This window comes from Meriones unguiculatus, chromosome X (assembly GCF_030254825.1).
Source record: "Meriones unguiculatus strain TT.TT164.6M chromosome X, Bangor_MerUng_6.1, whole genome shotgun sequence".
Taxonomy (NCBI): domain Eukaryota; kingdom Metazoa; phylum Chordata; class Mammalia; order Rodentia; family Muridae; genus Meriones; species Meriones unguiculatus.
Genome location: NC_083369.1, coordinates 91,098,734 through 91,115,073, shown reverse-complemented (window position 1 = coordinate 91,115,073; position 16,340 = coordinate 91,098,734). Strand labels below are relative to the sequence as shown.

General features: G+C 36.2%; 1 protein-coding gene across 1 annotated transcript in view; it reads left to right on the top strand.

Moving 5' to 3' along the window:
* Cfap47 (cilia and flagella associated protein 47) overlaps window positions 1–16,340 on the top strand; it is a 446,261-nt gene that overhangs the window by 143,939 nt on the left and 285,982 nt on the right. The window contains exon 30 of the mRNA XM_060374666.1: window positions 2,225–2,446. Within this exon, the coding sequence (XP_060230649.1) occupies window positions 2,225–2,446 (222 nt within the window). The remainder of the gene's footprint in view (window positions 1–2,224; window positions 2,447–16,340) is intronic.

The following is a 16,340-nucleotide window of genomic DNA, read 5'->3' as shown; positions in this document are numbered from 1 at the left end:
TCCTTTATATATATATACATATAGGATATATGAGTATATATATATATATATATATATATATTACTTTTGTCTTATACACTTCCTCATGATGTCATTGTACCTCTTATACACTTTCCCATGATGCCTTTGAACCCATCACACTAGCCTCTCTTCTTGAAATAGTCTCCTTTCTACTTTGGTGTCTTTTTCAAATTTAGATTCTGTTTGTGATAAGAAACATGTGATTTATTTTTGTAAGTCTGGTTTATTTTCCTTCACATGATGATATCCTGTTGCATGTTGTTTATTGAAAGCAACATGATTTCATTCCTCTTCTCTTCAGAACATAATGTGTGTGTGTGTGTGTGTGTGTGTGTGTGGTTATGTGTAACATTTTCCTCATTATTTTGTTAATGGTCACTTAGGCTGATTGTATAACTTGGATTCTGTGGATACTAATGTGTGAGTAACTATACTGTGTAATTTGATTTCTTTGAACATATATACAGACATTTATCAATTTGTATCTCAGGATCCTCTTTTATGCCATAGGTCCATAGGTTTGACATTTTAATTGTACCCCAGAGGTCTCATATATTATTGTCATTATTATTTTTATTGCTCTCTGAATACATAGTTTCTCAACAACTGTAGCTTCAATCTCTTCTTCATTATCAAGTCTACAGATATTTTTTTTCACTGTGATTTGTATTGACTTCCTGAGGTTTTCACTTCTGTGACTTCAATTTCTTTTGTCAGAAAATCTGTCAAATTTTTCATCCAAGATTTTTTGTTTATAACACAGAACATTGCTATGTATATGTAGCTCTTGGACTCCTTACATAAACTATGTTGACCTTAAACTTGGCAATTTTCCTGTCTTTTCATACCAAGTTCTGCAATTACAGGTGTGCTCACTCATAACTGGATATATCCAAGGCCTGGGATTCACTTATTGTAGTAATCTGTTTATTAAATCGTCGTTGAAGCCATTTATCATTTTAAAATGGCCTATTAAATACTTTGGAAACTTTAGAAGTATTATTTTTTTCTGCCTTTTTATATTTATTTTATTATGGTTCACTTGGTATAATGCTAAGAAGTATAGCTCTTTTATTTTTATTGATCTTTTTTCAGTAGTGAGTATTCTCTTCAGAGTTAAGTCCACAATAGTATTCAAAGATAAGTCAAATAGATGTAAGAACAAGCTCAAACTGAAGCAGATAGAGAAATTAATGATGACTCTTTTCCCCAAATCATATAAAATAATTTTTCAAACAATGTAGTGTATTGTGTGATATTAAATTTAATACTACTTGTTCCCTTATATTTTGTATTTTTGAGGAGTCCAGGAAGCATATAGGTCAAACACACAGTAAAAGGCATAGCCAGGTTTGAAGTTTGAACAATTTAACCTTTTTGTTTTGTTTTTATTAATAAAAGGTACTTTGCCATAAATTAGGCTATTGAGACTTTTTCTATGAAATTTAGTAGTTGTTATTCAAAAATAAACCCTTGGATGCTTTTTGATTTCTCATTCAGGGATCATGATTCATTTCATGAAAACAATTAGACAAAATGTAAAAAGCAAAATTCTTTTTTACTCCATTCAAAAAAGAGTATATGTCACAACCTGTGTAAAACATAGAGGTAAAAGAAGTTTGTTATATCTTTCTCAAGGATTAGTTCCATATATGGGAACAGTACAATTCTGAAATCTATGTTTTAAATTAGAATTCTTAGTAGGATAGTGTGTAGGATATGGCATTTTAATGGTTAGATTCCAATATAGAAAATGTGTGTTAATTTATTTTTAAATTTACATGTATGATATATATTTTAAATTTTTTAATTATATTGGGAAGTATAGAAATTGTATTTAGATTATAAAATGCAGAATAGTGCCCAGTGAGTTTAAGGTACTTCCCATATTAAAATACAGTAAATAGATAATGAGACCAGGAATCAGCCTTTGTTGTCTTTTCTCAAATGCAAATGATTCCTAGTCCACTCCCTGAGCCCCTCAATTGCAGCATAAGTGATATAAGTGTACATAAGATAATGCGAAATCTTTAGGAATATTTAAAAATTTACTTTGTGCTTGCAAATAGTAACCACAGAAATTGTTTTTAGAATTTATTGCTCAGTCTACCTTAATATTATTTGCTTTAGTTATTGATCATATTTTTTTTACATAAAGCAACATTTTGAAACTGTTGTTCACTTACTCCATTTTCCTCCATAGGGATGTGCAGAAAATACAATTCTATTCAGCATCCTCACCAAACAAGAAGTTTTCCAGACACTATGATTTTTATAAATATAATAAGACAATTTATGATGTGATTCTGCACTTGAGTGGAAGACTTCCACCTGGAATTAATTCAAATCAGTCCTTACCAGTGGATAATACTGAAAGGGTGATACAGCTCCATTCACAACATGCCTCACTTCTAGACTTTATCACGTAAGAGCTAAGATTTACAGAACTAAACATGTAGATATAGCTTACTTGAATAGACAAATACGAGCAAGTGAGTGGATGGATAGATTTAAGGAAATAGTTTGTCTTTATGTCAGAAATCCCTTGTTATACACATTGTAATTTATATTGCAAAGAATTATGCCCTAGTTAACATAAGCATCCCATAACTGTTTTGGATGCATAATCTAATACACTACCATTTAAACTTCATCATGTACCCTAATCATTAGAATGGTTTGTTAAAATGGGTTGCTCACCCTTACCCACAGGGTTTATGTTGCTAATTTGTATTAATTATAAATTGCAAGATGATATTAATAATCCTAGTCCATGTCCATGGCCTCTTTTGAAGGTATGCATATCATAAACCTAGTGATAAAAATGAAATTAATAAAAATCCTTTGATTACTGGTAGTATCATCTTAGGTTTTGGATATTATAAATTTCTGTTTTTCATAATTAATGTGTTAATAAAATGTAAGGCTGGAAAAAAGTTCCATTAGCGCTAATGAAGTATCAGACACTTGTTATTGGATGCTTGTATTATGTAATTCTACAGCTATTGATTGACAAGTATGCATAAAATGGAAAGGTTAATGTTCTTTAGAAATTTGAGTGGAAGATTAGTGAAATCGTATTGCTTTCTTTACTTATATTTCCATCATTCATGTTTACCTAAAATCCCCACAATTATAGATACTATGCGTACTACACCTTTCTGTTACTACCTCACTAAATTATCATATATTATTTATAATATTTATGCAAATATACATATACAAATATTTACATATTTGTTTTAACACTAGTAAAAATGAAAAACAAAGACAGAACTCTTAGAACAACAATGTAAATGTAATATTTAATATTCTTTTTCAACCTTATACATTAGGAAATTTGAACTTCTTGTAGTTAATGCAGCTTTTAATGGAGAACAAAAAATCTATTATATTTTCATTACTGTAGTAATATTGTCTTAATTTCCTATGGCTTAAAATAGAGCTAAACATCTCCAAATTGTCAAAAATGACTGAGTTCATGAAAAATTCAGGCAGCCTTTTGTGAAATTTACTATAATGGGACATTAGATAGCTACCACTGATGATACAGAGGAGTCTTAGGTGGACAGTTCTGAACCTGCCCTATGAATAATATGTTATTTCTATATTGGTGGGCAGTTGAGGCAGTGATAGGAGACATATTGATTCATAGTATGGCTGAGAGAAGCTATGTAAAATACCTATCTTTGAAAACAGCAGCATATGCTAACTTAAAAACTATGTTGCAGACAAAGCTAAAATCACAAAGCATCTATCTATGCATCTGTTGACAGTCATCATATATTGCACAGCAGATGGGGTTACTTGCATAGTACCTAAGTCCTAGCTAGATGAATAAGACAATGAAACAATACGGAGAGGATACAAATTAGAAAGAAAGAAGTATTCTATTTGAAGATGATATGATAGTATACATCAGTCACATCAAAATTTCTACCAAAGAACTCCTACAGCCGATAAACAACTTCATAGGGCTACATACAAAATTAGCTCAAAAAATCATTAACCCTCCTGTATACAAAAGACAAATGGGCTGAGGAAGAAATTAAGGAAACAAGTGAAAGGCTTGTATGATAAACATCAGAATGGCCAAGATCGAAAACTCAAATGACAACATACGCTGAAGAGGATATGGAGAAAAGGGAAGCTTCCTTCATTGCTACTAGAAATGTAAACTTGTACAACCATTTTGGAAATGAATCTGGAGCCTTCTCAGAAGACTGGGAATAGTGGTACCTCAAGACTCAGCTATACCACTCCTGGACATATATCTGATAGATGCTCAACCATATAATAAGGTCATTTGCTCAACTATATTTACAGCAGCTTTATTCATAATAACAAGAATCTGGAAACAATATGTCTTTCAAGCAAAAAATGAATACAGAAATTATGGAACATTTATAAAATGCAATACTGTTAAAATCAAGAAAATCATAAAATTTGCAGGTGAATGGATGGAACTGGAAAAAATCATACTGAGTGAGGTATCCCAGAATTAGAGATACATACATGGTATATACTCACTTATACTAGGATAGTAACCATATTATATAGGATAAACATACTAAAATTTACAAACCTAAAGAGGCTAACCAACAAATAAGATCCTAGGGAAGATGCTTAATTTTTACTCAGAAGGTAAAACAAGATAGAGACTAGAAAGTGTAAAAGAGAGGAAACAGGACAGGAATCTACCACAGATGTCTTCTAAAAGATTCTAACTAACAGGTAATCAAAGCAGATACAGATACTCACAGCCAAATTTTGGATAGAGTGCAGGGAGTCTTAGGGTAGAAGGGAGATATAAAAGGATCTGGAAGGGACTGGAGCCAAAGAAGAAGACAAACAAAGCCAAAAAAAATGAATAAGAAAGAAAGCTTGGCACATGGGGTATTGCATAGATTGATAACATTCATAGAGAGGACCAAGATCACCTGCTCAGATGTAGCCCATAGACAGCTCAGTCTCCATGTAAATTCCATAGAACGAGGAGAAGAGACAGTCTCTGACATGAACTCGGTTGCCTGCTCTATGATCACTCCTACTTGTTGGGGTAACCTAGCCAGCTCACAGAGTAAGAAGATCCAGACAATCCTGATGGGCCCTGATAGAATAGGGTCAGACAGTAGGGGATGAGGACTTCCCTTATCAGTGGACTAGGGAAGAAGGATAGAAGAGGAAGAAGGAGGAAAGGTAGGACTTGGAAGATTTGAGAGAGGGGGCTAAAATTGGGATAAAATGAATAAATTGTAAATAAATTAAATAATAAAGTGAATAAATTATAAATAATAATAATAATAAAGAAAGTAATGTCATATAACTGAAGAAAAGATTGAAGAAACTATCAGAAGATGGGAAGATCCCCCACACTATTAATCATTAGGATTAATATAGTATAAATAGCCATTCTACCAAAAGCAATCTATAGATTCAATGCAATTCCCATCAAAATACCAACACAATCCTTTACAGACCTTGAAAGAACAATTCTTTAATTCATATGGAGAAACAAAACTCCAGAATAACTAAAACAATCCTCTATAATAAAAGATCTTCTGGAGGTTTCTCCATCCCTGATCTCAAGCTGTACTATAAAGCAACAGTAAAAAAAGACTGCATAGTACTGGCATAGAATAAGCCTAGAAGACTAGTGGATCAAGGGAATCTAATAGAAGACCAAGAAATAAACACACACACACACAAACATACATACACACACACACACACATATAAACACCTTATTTTTGACAGAGCAGCCAAAACCATACAATGAAAGTAATATAGCATCTTCAACAAATGGTACTGCTCTAGTTGGATGTCTACATGTAGAAAAATGTGAATAGATCCAAACCTATCATTCTGCACAAAATGAAGTCCAAGGGGATCAAATACCTCAACATAAAGCCAGAAACACTAAATCTACTAGAAGGAAAAGAGGAGAAGACCTTTGAACTCATTGGCAAAGGAGACAAATTCCTGAACACAACACCAACAGATCAGCTCTAAGATAAACAATTAATAAATGGGTCCTCATTAAACTGAAAAGCTTTTGTAAAGCAAACTGTCAACAGAACAAAATGAGAGGCTACAGACTGGGAATAGATCTTCTCCATCCCAATATCCAACACAATGCTAATATCCAAAATACAAAAATAATTCAAGAAAATAAATACCAACAAACCAAATAAACAAATTAAAAGTAGGGTACAGAGCTAAACAGAGAATTCTTAATGGAGGAATATTGAATGGCAGAGAAACATTTAAAGAAATTTTCAAATGCCCACATTCTGTGGACATCGTCTGGGGACCAATGGCTGGCTGCTCTGTCCGTGGGTGCTCACTGTCACTGCCTCTAGAGTGAATACCTTCCTGTACTTAGGGTGAGACTACTAACCCAGGAACCCACTCTCCTAGTCCTGTGGACACCTTCTGGGTAATAAGGGATAGGATTCTGGTTCCAAACACGTCAGCCTACTCTCACCATCCTGGGAACAGTTTCCTGGTCTCTCAATTAGTTTTGCTCATTCTCACCATCCTGTTGATGGGATACCTTCCAGTACTGCTTCCAGGCCCTGCTACATTTTGCTGCTCACCACCTACCTGGTTCACCTGGGTTAAAATAAGCCAGCACAGCAGAGACAGTGAATACAGCTGAGCTGAGCTAGGCACTGGACTCAAGTCCCATGGTCCACCATCTCAAGGAAGCCAGTCAGCACTGGAGTAGTTCCAAGCACAGAGATCTTTCTACTGGTGCCCTAGCAGCCTGGCTTACTTAGCCCCAAAACAATGAGCCCAGCACAGACAAAGAACCCAGTGGAGCTGAGTTATGCACAGGAGCCAAGTCCCATTGTCCACCTCCCCAAGGAGTCCTTGGGACACTGACCCACTCGGGTCAGAATAAGCCAGCACAGCACAGACAGTAAATACAGCTGAACCTTGCTATGCACTAGACTCAAGTCCTACTGTTCACCATCACGAGGAAGCCAGTGAGCACTTGAGAAGCTCTAAACTCAGAGAACTTTCTTCCTGATCCCTGGCAGCTTAGTCCATCTGGGTCATAAACAATGAGCCTAGCTCAGACAGTGAATCCAGGGGAGCTGATGAAAGTTTGGAACTCAAAACCCATTCTCCACGATCTTAAGAAGTCTGTGGGGCATTGGAACAGTTCTAGCAACGGTATTTTTCTTCCTGCACCTCAACAACCTGCCATACCTGGGTCGCAAACTTTAAGCAGCAGAGACAGTGAATCCAACAAAGACTTCTTGAGACTCTAGAGACAGCTGGACCCAGTCTACAGTACAGTTTTCAGGAACAATCAGTCAAGACTACAGATGGCCAGATGGTAAGGGGCTGGCATAAGAATAGAGGCAACAAAATCAGGGACATCATGGCATCACTAGAATCTCTAAAATTCAACGGATATTCTATTGCAGCTGAAACACAGGAAACTGATCTTAAATCTATAATTATGCAGTTATTAGAGATAATCATGGAAAGACAGGAATCCACATTCAAACAGATGAAGGAAATGAATAAAATTATTCAAGACATGAAAACAGAATTACAATCAGTAAGAAACACAAAAATGGAGAAAATCCTGTAGTTGGAGAAGTTGAGGAGAGATCAAGAAACACAAAGGTGGACAAGGGTTCCCCTTTCTCCACAACCTCTCCAGCATATGTTGTCACTTGGGTTTGTCATCTTGGCCATTCTGATGGGTGTAAGGTGAAATCTCAGGGTCGTTTTGATTTGCATTTCCCTAATGGCTAATGACGTTGAGCATTTCTTTAAGTGTTTCTCTGCCATTCAATATTCCTCTACAGAGAATTTTAGCTCTGTTCCCCATTTTTTAATTGGATTACTTGGTTTGCTGCTTTTCAGCTTCTTTAGTTCTTTATATATACTGCATATTAGCCCTCTGTCAGATAAAGGGTTGGTGAAGATTCTTTCCCAATCTGTAGGCATTCATTTTGTTTTGATGGCGGTGTCCTTTGCTTTACAGAAGCTTTTCAGTTTCATGAGATCCCATTTATTGATTGTTGCTCTTAGAGCCTGTGCTGTTGGTGTTTCATAAAGGAAGTTGTCTCCTGTGCCAATGAGTTCAAGGGTATTCCCCACTTTTTCTTTTAACCAATTTAATGTGTCTGGTTTTATGTTGAGGTCTTTGATCCACTTGGACTTCAGTTTTGTGCAGGGTGATAACTATGTTTCTATTTGCATTTTTCTACATGTAGACATCCAGTTAGACCAGCACCATTTGGGAATGCAAACTCATACAACCACTCTGGAAATCAATCTGGCACTTTTTCAGACAAATAGGAATAGCGCTTCCTCAAGATCCAGCCATACCACTCCTAGGCATATATCCAAAAGGGGCTCAAGTACACAATAAGGACATTTGCTCAACCATGTTTGTATCAGCTTTATTTGTAATAGCCAGAAGCTGGAAACAGCCCAGATGCCCCTCAACTGAAGAATGGATGCAGAAATTGTGGTACATCTACACAATGGAGTATTACACTGCAATGAAAAATAAGAAAATCATGAAATTTGCAGGTAAATGGTGGGAACTGGAAAGGATCATCCTGAGTGAGCTATCCCAGAAACAGAAAGACACACACGGTATATACTCAATCATATAGACATATATCATAAGATAAACCTACTAAAACCTGTACATCTAAAGAAACTAATCAAGAGAGAGGACCCTGACTAAAATGCTCAATCCCCATCCAGAAAGGCAAAGAGCATGGACATCAGAAGAATAAGGAAACAGGAAACAACCTAGGAACCTGCCACAGAGGGCCTCTAAAAGACTCTACCCTGCAGACTACCAAAGCAGATGCTGAGACTTATGGCCAACTGTTGGACAGAGTTCAGGGAATCTTATGCAGAAAGTGAGAAATAGTAAGATCTGGAGAGGACAGGAACCCCACAATGAGAGCAACAAAACCAGAAAATTTGAACACGGGTTTTTCCAGAGACTCATACTTCAACCAAGTACCAGGCATGGAGATAACCTAGAACCCCTGCACAGATGTAGTCAATGGCAGCTTAGTATCCAAGTGGGTTACATAGTAATGGGAAGAGGGACTGTATCTGATGTAATCTAATTGGCCTGTTCTTTGATCACTTCCCCCTGAGGGGAGAGCAGCCTTACCAGGCCACAGAAGATGACAATGCAGCCATTCCTGATGTGATCTGATAGACTAAGATCAGAAGGAAGGAGAGGAGGACCTCCCCTATCAGTGGACTTGGGGAGGGGAATGAGTGAAGAAGGGGGAGGGAGGATGGGACTGGGAGGGGAGGAGGGAGGGCCTTATGGGGGGATACAAAGTGAATAAGCTGTAATGAATAAAAATAAATAAATTTAATTATAAAAAATTGTAAATAAATGCTCATTTGAAAATAAAAAGAAACACAAAGGTAATCATCACCAATACAAGAAATGGAGTAGAGAATCTCAGATACAATTTCAGAAATTGATACATCTCTTAAAGAAAAAAACAAAATAGGAAATGTTCCAGACACAAAACATCTGAGAAATCAAGGACACCATGAAAACATGGAAACTACAAATAATAGGAGTAGATGAAAAAGATGATTTCAGGTTCCAAGGCCCAGAATATATTTTTGAGAAAAAAAAACATAGAAGAAAATTTTCCCAACCTTAAGAAATAGATAGCCTTAAAGAAACCTACAGAATACTAAATACACTAGATCATAAAAAAGTTTAATCAGCTATATAAAATCAAAACACTAAATCTACAGAACAAAGAAAAATATTAAAGGCAGCAAGGGAAAAAAGCCTATTAGCATATAAAGGCAGACCTATGAGGATTATACCAGATTTCTCAACAGAGACTACTAAACCAGAAGGGTATGAGAAGATATCATGCAGACACTAAGAGACTGCAGATGCCAACCCAGACTGCTATATTCAGCAAAATTTTCAGTCAGAAAAGATGGAGAAAACAAAATATTCTATGGCATAACTAAATTTAAACAATATATACCCTTCAACCTAGCCCTACAGAAGATCCTAGAAGGAAAACTCCAATCTAACAAAATCAATACAGCCAAGAAATCACAGGACATAGATAAACTCATAACAAAAATTCAAAAGAAAACAAACACCAACTCCACAATAAAAGAAAATATCAACCATAGCTCACTAATATCTATCAACATCCATGGTCTCAACTATCCAATAAAAAGACAGAGAATAACAGAACGGTTCTGGAAACAGGATCTAACATTCTGCTGCATTCAGGAAACACAACTTTTCAATAAAGATAGACACTACCTCAGAGTAAAGTGCCAGGAAAATGTTTTCCAAGCAAATGAACCCAAGAAGCAAGCAGGAGTACCCATCCTAAGATCTAATACAATGCACTTTCAACCAAAATTAAGCAAAAGAGAAGGAGAATGACAGTTCATTCTCATCAAATATAAAATCCACCAGAAGGCCATCATAGTCTTGAACATCTATGCACCAAAAACCCAAGGACTCCTGCAATTGTCAAAGAAACATTATCAAAGTTTAAATCACTCATCGATCTCAAAACCTTAATTTTTGGAGACTTAAACACCCTACTCTCAACATGGGAAAGATCATTGAGAAAGAAGCTAAACAGAAAAATGATGACACTTACAGAGCTCTTAAATCAAATGGACCTAATAGAGGTTTACAGAACCTTTCATCCAAAAAAAAAAAAATTATAACTTCTCACCACCTTAGGGAAACTTCCACAAATTTGACTATATAGTTGAAACAAGACAAGACTCAACAGATACAAGAATATTGACATAATCCCTTGGATCATATCAGACTACCATGGTCTATAACCAGACCTCAACAATAACAGATATAGCAAAAAGCCTACACACACATGGAAACTGAACAACTCTCTACTCAATGACAGCTGGGTCAGGGAGGAAATAAAGAAATTAAAGACTTCCTAGAACTTAAAGTAAATGAAGGTACAACTCACCCTAACATATGGGACATAATGAAAGCAATGCTAAGAGGAAAATTCATAGCAATACTTGCCTTCATAAAGAAATTTGAGTCCTCTCACATAAGCAACTTAATGGCACACCTGAAAGCACAAGAAAGAAGAACCAGACACTCCCAGGAGGAGTAGGCATCTGGAAATACTCAAAGTCAGGTTTAAAACCAATAAATTTGAAATTAAGAAAACAACTAAAAGAATCAAAGAAACCAAGAGCTGGTATGTTGGAAAAAACAAAAAAACAAACAAACAAACAAACAAAAAAAAAAAACAAGATACACAGACCTTTAGACAAGCTAATTAAAAGGCAAACCAAGAAAATCAGAAACGGAAAAGGGGATATAAGGACAGACACAGAGGAAATCTAAAGAAGCATTAGGTCTTCAAAAGCCTGTACACAACAAAATTTGAAAACGTAAATTAAATGGACAATTGTATTGATAGATTCCATTTACCAAAGCTGAATAAGATCAAGTAAATAAAATAATCAAATATCTCCTAAGGAAATAGAAACTGTCATCAAAAGGCTCCCACTCCCCCCCCCCCAAAAAAAAGCACAGGGACAGATGATTTCAGTGCAGAATTCTAGCACACCTTCAAAGAAGAGCTAACTACAAAACTCTTCAAACTATTCCACAAAATAGAGACAGAAGGAACATTACCAAACTCATTCTATGAGGCCACAGTCACTTTGATATATAAAACTCACAAAGCTCCAACAAAGAGAATTTCAGTCCAATTTCCCTTATAAACACTGATGCACAAATACTCAATAAAATATTTGCAAACTGAAATCAAGAACATATCAAAGATATCATCCAATATGACCAAGAAGGCTTCATTCCAGCTATGAAGTAGTGGTTCAATATATGGAAATCCATCAATGTAATCCACCATATAAACAAACTGAAAGGAAAAAAAAAGTACATTATTATTTCCTTATGTGCTGAAAAAGCAGTTGAAAAAATCCAACACCCATTCATATTAAAAGTTTTGGAGACATCAAAGATAAAGCACACATACCTAAACATTGTAAAGCCAATATACATTAAGCCTGTTGCCAAAATCAAACTAAACAGAGAACAACCAAAATCAGGGACAAGGCAACGATGTGCATTCTCACTGTATCTCTTCAACATAGTACTTGAAGTCCATTCAAAGCAATAAGAGAACTAAAGGAGATAAATGGGATACAAATCAAAAAGGAAGAAGTCAGCTTATCACCAATTGAGGATGATACAGTAGTACACATGAGTGACCCAAAAAATTCTACCAGAAAATTCTTTCCACTGATACGCATTTTCTGCAAAGTGGCTGGATACAAAATTAACTCAAAATTACAGGCGCAGACCAATGAGGGTTTCTGAAAGGCTCGACCTAGCAGTGTATCAAAGCAGATGCTGAGACTCATAACAAAACTTTGGGCAGAGTGCACGGGATCATATTAAAGTGCACTCTGCCCAAAGTTTGGTTATGAGTTAGTAAAACCTGGAGAGGACAGGAGCTCCACAAGGAGAGCAACAGAGCCAAAAAATCTGGGCTCAAGGATATTTCTGAAACTGATATTCAAACCAAGGTACATTCATGGATATAACCTAGAACCCATGCTCAGTTGTAGCCTATGGCAGCTCAGTATCCGAGTCGGTTCCCTAGTAAGGGGAACAGGGACTGTCTCTGACATGAACTCAGAGTCTGGCTCTTTGACCACCATCTGTGAGGGCAGAGCAGCCTTGCCAGAACTCAGAGGAGAACAATGCAGCCAGTCCTAATGAGACTTATAAGCTAGGGTCAGATGGAAGGGGAAGAGAACCGCCCCCACTGGTGGACTTGGAGAAGGTCATGGGAGTAGATAAGGGAGGGAGGGTGGAATTGGGAAGGAATGAGGATCGGGGCTACAGCTGTGATGCAAAGTGAATAAAATGTAATTACTGTAAAAAAACTTAATTAAAAAATTTAACTCAAAAAAATCAGTAGTACTTCTGTATATAAAAGACAAACAGGATGAGAAACAAATTAGGGAAAGAACACCCTTCACAATAGCCACAAATAACATAAAGTACCTTGTTGTTAATCTAAACAAGCAAGTGAAAGACCTGTATTCAAAAACAAATAAAAACAAAACAAAACAAACAAAAAATCTTCAAGTCTCTGAAGAAAGTAATTAAAGAAGAAATCAGAAGATGGAAAGATCTCCCATACTCATGGATTGGTAGGATTAACATAGTGAAAAAGGCTATCCTACCAAAAGCAATCTGCAGATTAAATACAGTTCCTGTCAAAACACCAACAGAATTCTTTACAGACCCTGAAAAAACAAATTTCTATTTCCTATGGAAAAACAAAAATCCCAGAATAGCTAGAAAAATCCTGTAAAATAAAAGATCTTCTGAAGTCTCCAACCTTGATCTCAAGTTGTACCACAGAGCAACAGTAATGAAAACATTATAGAAACAGACTGGTAGATCAATGAAGTAGAGTAGAAGATCCAGAAATAAAACCACACACCTATGGATACTTGACTTTTGACAAAAAGCCAAAAGCAACTCAATTAAAAAACTTATAGTACTGGCATAGAAACAGACTAGTGGATCAATGGAAGCAAATAAACACACACACACACACACACCTATGGAAAAAAGATACATCTTCAACAAATGGTGTGGGAATAACTGGATGTTCACATATAGAAAATGCAAATAAATCCATTCTTATCACCCTGCACGAAACTAAAGTCCAAGTGGATCAAAGACCTCAACATAAAACCAGACACACTAAATCTTTTAGAGGAAAAAGTGGGGAAGAGCCTCAAATTCATTATCACAGGGGACAACTTCATGAACAGAACACCATCAACACAGGTTCTATGACCATTGGTACCTCATGAAAATGAAAAGCTTCTATAGGGAAAGGATACTGTGAACAGAAAAAAAAATGACAGCCTACAGACTGGAAAAAAATCTTCACCAACCTTACATCTGACAGAAGCTAATATCCAGAATATATAAAGAAGTCAAGAAGTTAATCACCAATAAAGCAAGTAGTCCAATTATAAAATGGGATGCAGATTTAACAGACAATTATCAGCAGAGTCATAGCAAAGGACAGAGCAACAGTTAAAGAAATGCTCAGTGTCATCACGGGAATGCAAATCAAAAAGACGCTGAGATTCCATCTTAAAACTGCAGAAGGACTAAGAACAGAAACTCAAGTGACAACATATGCAGGAGAGGTTTTTGAAAAGGGGAACCCTCCTCCATTGCTGGTGGGAATACAAACTTTTACAACCACTTTGAAAATCAATCTCATGCTTTCTCAGAAAGTTATGAATAGTGGTACCTCAAGATTCAGCTATACCACTGGCTATATATCTGAAAGATGTTCAACCATGCAACAAGGACATTTGCTCAATTATGTTCATAGCAGCTTTATTTTTAATAGCCAGAATCTGGAAAAAAATAGATATATCTAAACTGAAGAATCAATACAGAAAGTGTGGTACATTTACACATTGAAATACTACTCAGGAATTAAAAACAAGGAAATAATAAAATTTGCTGGCAAATGGTGGGAACTAGAAAATATCATCCTGAGTGGGGTATCCCAGAGCAGAAAGACACTCATGGTATATAATGACTTATAAGTGGATAGTATCCATAAAATATAGGATAAATATTCTAAAATCTATAGTCCTTAGAAGCTAAACAAAAATCGGATCTTAGGGAAGATGCTGAAACCTCATTATGAAGGGCAAGCAGGATAGACAAGAGAAGTAGAAGGAGTAGGAGAGGACTGGAAGTAGAAGTAGGAGAAGAGAGAGAACAGGACAAAAGCCTTCCACATGGGCCTTCTTAAATATTCTTCCAATCAAGGTATCAAAGCAGACGAGGAGACTTATACTCAAACATTGGGCAGAATGCGGGGAATCTTATAGAAGAAAGGAGGGATAGAAAGATATGGAGGGGACAAGAGCTCCGCAAGGAGACAAACAAAGCCAAAAAATCAGGCCTCAGGGCATCCTGCAGATACTGATGAATCAACCAAAGACTATGCATGGAGAGGACCTAGACCCTCTGCTCAGATGTAGCTCAATCTGTTCTCAGTGTTCATGGGGGTTTCATAGTAAGAGGAGAAGAGGCTGTCTTTGAGAGGGACTCAGTGGCCAGCTCTTTGATCACCTCCCCCTGGCCCAGGGGCCTAAGTTGGTCACAGAGAAAGAGGATCCAGACAGTCCTGATGAAACCTGATAGAATACAATTAGATATTTGGGGAGAAGGGCCTCCACTATCAGTGGACTAGGAAAGAGACATAGCAGGGGAACTGAGAAGAGGGTGAAACCTCGAGTAGGTTGAGGAAGTGTCCTACAGCATGGATGCAAAGTGAATAAATTGCAACAAATAATAGTAATAGTAAAGAAAAAATTTAATGTTTTAAATAGAAAAACTCATCTCGTCCAAGCAACTTAATGGCTCACCTGAAATCCTTAGAGGAGAAAAAAAGAAGAAGCAGACACACCAAAGATAAGTAGAGAGCTGAAAATAATCAAAATCAGGGCTGAAATCAATAAGCTAGAAACAAATAGAACAATTCAAAGATTCAATGAAACCAAGAACTTGATCTTTGAGAAAACCAACAAGATAGATTAGCCCTTAGCAAAATTAACTAAAGGCAGAAAGACACAATCCAAATCAACAAAACCAAAAAATGAAAAGGAGACATAACAGCAGACATTGAGGAAATCCAAACAAACATTAGGTCTTAATTCAAAAGCCTATATGTGACAAAATTTGAAAATGTAAACAAAAAGGACAATTTTCGTAACTGATTCAAATTGCCAAAGCTGAATCAAGACCAGGTAAATAAATTAAATAGCCCTACATCCCCTAAGGAAATAGAAGCAGTTATCAAAATTCTCCTATTAAAAAAAAAAAGCCCAGGAGCAGATGGTTTCAAAGTAGAATTCTGCCAGACATTCAAAGAAGAGCTAACACCAATATTCTTCAAACTATTCCACAAAATAGAAAGAGAAGGAGCATTACCAAACTTATTCTATGAAGCCACAGTCACCTTGATACCTAAACTTCACAGAGATCCAACTACAAAAAAGAATTTCAGGTCAATCAATCTCTGTTATAGGCATTGATGCAAAATTACTCAACAAAATACTCACAAATCGAACACAAGAACACACCAAAATAACATCCACCATGACCAAGTAGGCTTCATCCCAGGCATGCAAGGATAGTGCAATATACAGAAATCCATCAATGTAATCCACCATATAAACAAACTGAAAGGAAA